This window comes from Herpailurus yagouaroundi, unplaced genomic scaffold, assembly GCF_014898765.1.
Source record: "Herpailurus yagouaroundi ecotype Mexico unplaced genomic scaffold, PumYag 64006, whole genome shotgun sequence".
Taxonomy (NCBI): domain Eukaryota; kingdom Metazoa; phylum Chordata; class Mammalia; order Carnivora; family Felidae; genus Herpailurus; species Herpailurus yagouaroundi.
In genome coordinates this window covers 1-2,463 of record NW_024417402.1, presented here as the reverse complement: position 1 = coordinate 2,463, position 2,463 = coordinate 1, and the positions used below count along the sequence as shown (strand labels likewise).

The 2,463-nt window shown below is 61.0% G+C and overlaps 1 protein-coding gene across 1 annotated transcript; it reads left to right on the top strand.

Moving 5' to 3' along the window:
• Window positions 1–4: 4 nt before the first annotated feature.
• On the top strand, window positions 5–1,491 carry LOC121024367 (secreted frizzled-related protein 5-like; the record flags this gene model as incomplete). Its single annotated transcript, XM_040466604.1, has 2 exons — window positions 5–509; window positions 1,161–1,491. Coding segments are annotated over 2 exons (525 nt in total), but the record flags the coding sequence as incomplete, so codon positions are not given.
• Between the last annotated feature and the right edge of the window lie 972 nt (window positions 1,492–2,463).

The window sequence follows — 2,463 nt, the reverse complement described above, 5'->3', positions numbered from 1 at the left end:
GGGGGGCGCGCGGGCGGCCGCGCTGGCGCTGCTGCTGGGGGCGCTTCACGGGGTGCCGGCGCGCGGCGAGGAGAACGACTACTACGGCTGGCAGGCCGAGCCGCTGCACGGGCGCTCGTACTCCAAGCCGCCGCAGTGCCTCGACATCCCCGCCGACCTGCCGCTCTGCCACACCGTGGGCTACAAGCGCATGCGGCTGCCCAACCTGCTGGAGCACGAGAGCCTGGCCGAGGTGAAGCAGCAGGCGAGCAGCTGGCTGCCGCTGCTGGCCAAGCGCTGCCACTCGGACACGCAGGTCTTCCTCTGCTCGCTCTTCGCGCCCGTCTGCCTCGACCGGCCCATCTACCCGTGCCGCTCGCTGTGCGAGGCCGTGCGCGCCGGCTGCGCGCCGCTCATGGAGGCCTACGGCTTCCCCTGGCCCGAGATGCTGCACTGCCACAAGTTCCCCCTGGACAACGACCTCTGCATCGCTGTGCAGTTCGGACACCTGCCTGCCACCGCGCCTCCAGGTAGCGCCGCCGCCGCCGCCACCCTTGCCCCCGCGCGCTCCGACAGCCCCGGGCGCCCGCGAGCTGGGCGCTTAGCCTCCCGGAGATGGCACCCCACCACACACACACACACACACACACACACACACACACACCGCCTTCGCTCAGCCCTGCGTACCCCGGGAACTGTCCCCCACAGCCTTCCAGCCTTCCCACCTCCCACACACTGCCAGACTAGTGCCTTCCCAGGCTCTGGACAAAGCTCGCGGGTTCTCCCCATTCCAGCTCCGTTCCTGAAGACGCCCCTGGGGTCCCTGGCAGCGCCCACCTTCCTAAACCTCCGGAATCCCTGGGTAGCCCCAATGCTGTCCCCCCATCCTGGGGCATCCCCATAAATGCCTTGTGGCCTAAGCCCAAGAATGCCCAGGGTCGCTGAACAATGCTCAAGCCCGTTCACCTCCTCCACAGCTCTGGACCCCAGGGCACCAAAACAAGCATCACTCCCATCCCGTGTTGGGACCTCGGGAGGGGAGAAGGGCTGAGGGAAGGGGTTTAGCGAAGACTGGGGTAAGCACACTCCTGGGCTATGGTTTCCACCCCCCAACACTCACACCCCCCATTTTCTGCACCTGGGAACCCCAAATTCTCCCACTCTCTTCCCCAATCCCCCAGGTTGGGAGGCCTTGGGGTAAAAGCTCAATGCAGGAAGAGCGAGCAGATTGCCAGCACCTGCCACTGACAAGGAGCCCTTGGGAGAGCTGCTGAACTTGGAGCTTTGGTTTTCCCCTAAGTAATATAGGAAGCCAGCTCAGGTTCCAGAAACCCGTGAGATCCTACGTGCCACCTCCCAACCGCCCCCAGTCCCATTACCCCTAATCTCTCCCTGGCCTCAGCCTCCCTTCCCTGTGCGCCCCATGGCCCGCTCCAAACGCCAAACTCCTTCCAAGCAGAGTAAGCCTGGGCTGGGCACCAGACCGGGGAATAAACAGCGGCATGAGCAGGAGAGCTGTGTCTGGGCAGTTTGTCAGGAGTCTAAGGAGCCCCCGATGCTGCAACTTCCCCAGGAGGCAGCACTGCTTTCCCCTTTTCTTGTCTGACCACCCTACCCACCCCCTCAGCTGTGGGTGGGCTCGCCTCACCCACACAGCCCTTGGTCCTGCACCCCCACGTCCCCTCCTGAGAGGGGTCCTGTGACTGGGTGTGGAGAGTGTGGAGAGAAGGGAAATACCCTGTGCTGGGGTCAGGAAGCAGGGGAGAGACAGCCAGCTCAAGCAGAGACAGTGCAGTCCCTAACAGGGATCCTGGCATGATTCCTTTTTCTGGTTTCCTTGGAACCCCAATATTAACAGCCTGTAAGGCAGGGAAATCCCAGGCTCAGAACCCCACCTGGCCCCGCCCGCACAGTCCTGCCCTCTTTGAAGCCCACCTTCCCCTGTGATGGGGCACCTACCTGGAGGCAGAGACAAGGGACAGAAGTCAGGTGCTGTGTGGTGGCCTGGGAACCAGAGGCAGCCCAAAGCATGTGTGTGGCCAATAAAACAAAATATTTCATATAAAAATTAAGAGTCGTGGCTTCCCTGGAAAAATCAGAAGTTCTGGCCACGCTAAGCTGCCCACCTTAGAGGGTGGTCCCCTCAGTTTACCACAGTCCCTGTCCTGGCAGTGTCACTTGTTCGCCACCTTCCTGGACCTGTGTTCCTAGAAAGCCCCTGCAGATTACCCCTACTGCCGCACTAGGCTGGGAGCCTCAAATCCTGAGTCCTACACTCACTTCTCAATAGTTTTGCAGGGTGGGTAGCCACAGTGGACCTCAATTTTCTTTTCTTGAATACTAATACTTCATAGTCTGAGGATTAAATGAAACAAAGTTTAGAAGACAGCCCACGTCACGGTTGCAGTTGCCAGGGCCATGGAGCAGTGGTGCCCACTGGGACAGTTTTGTCCCCATGCAACCTTATCTCTTTTGAACCTCACA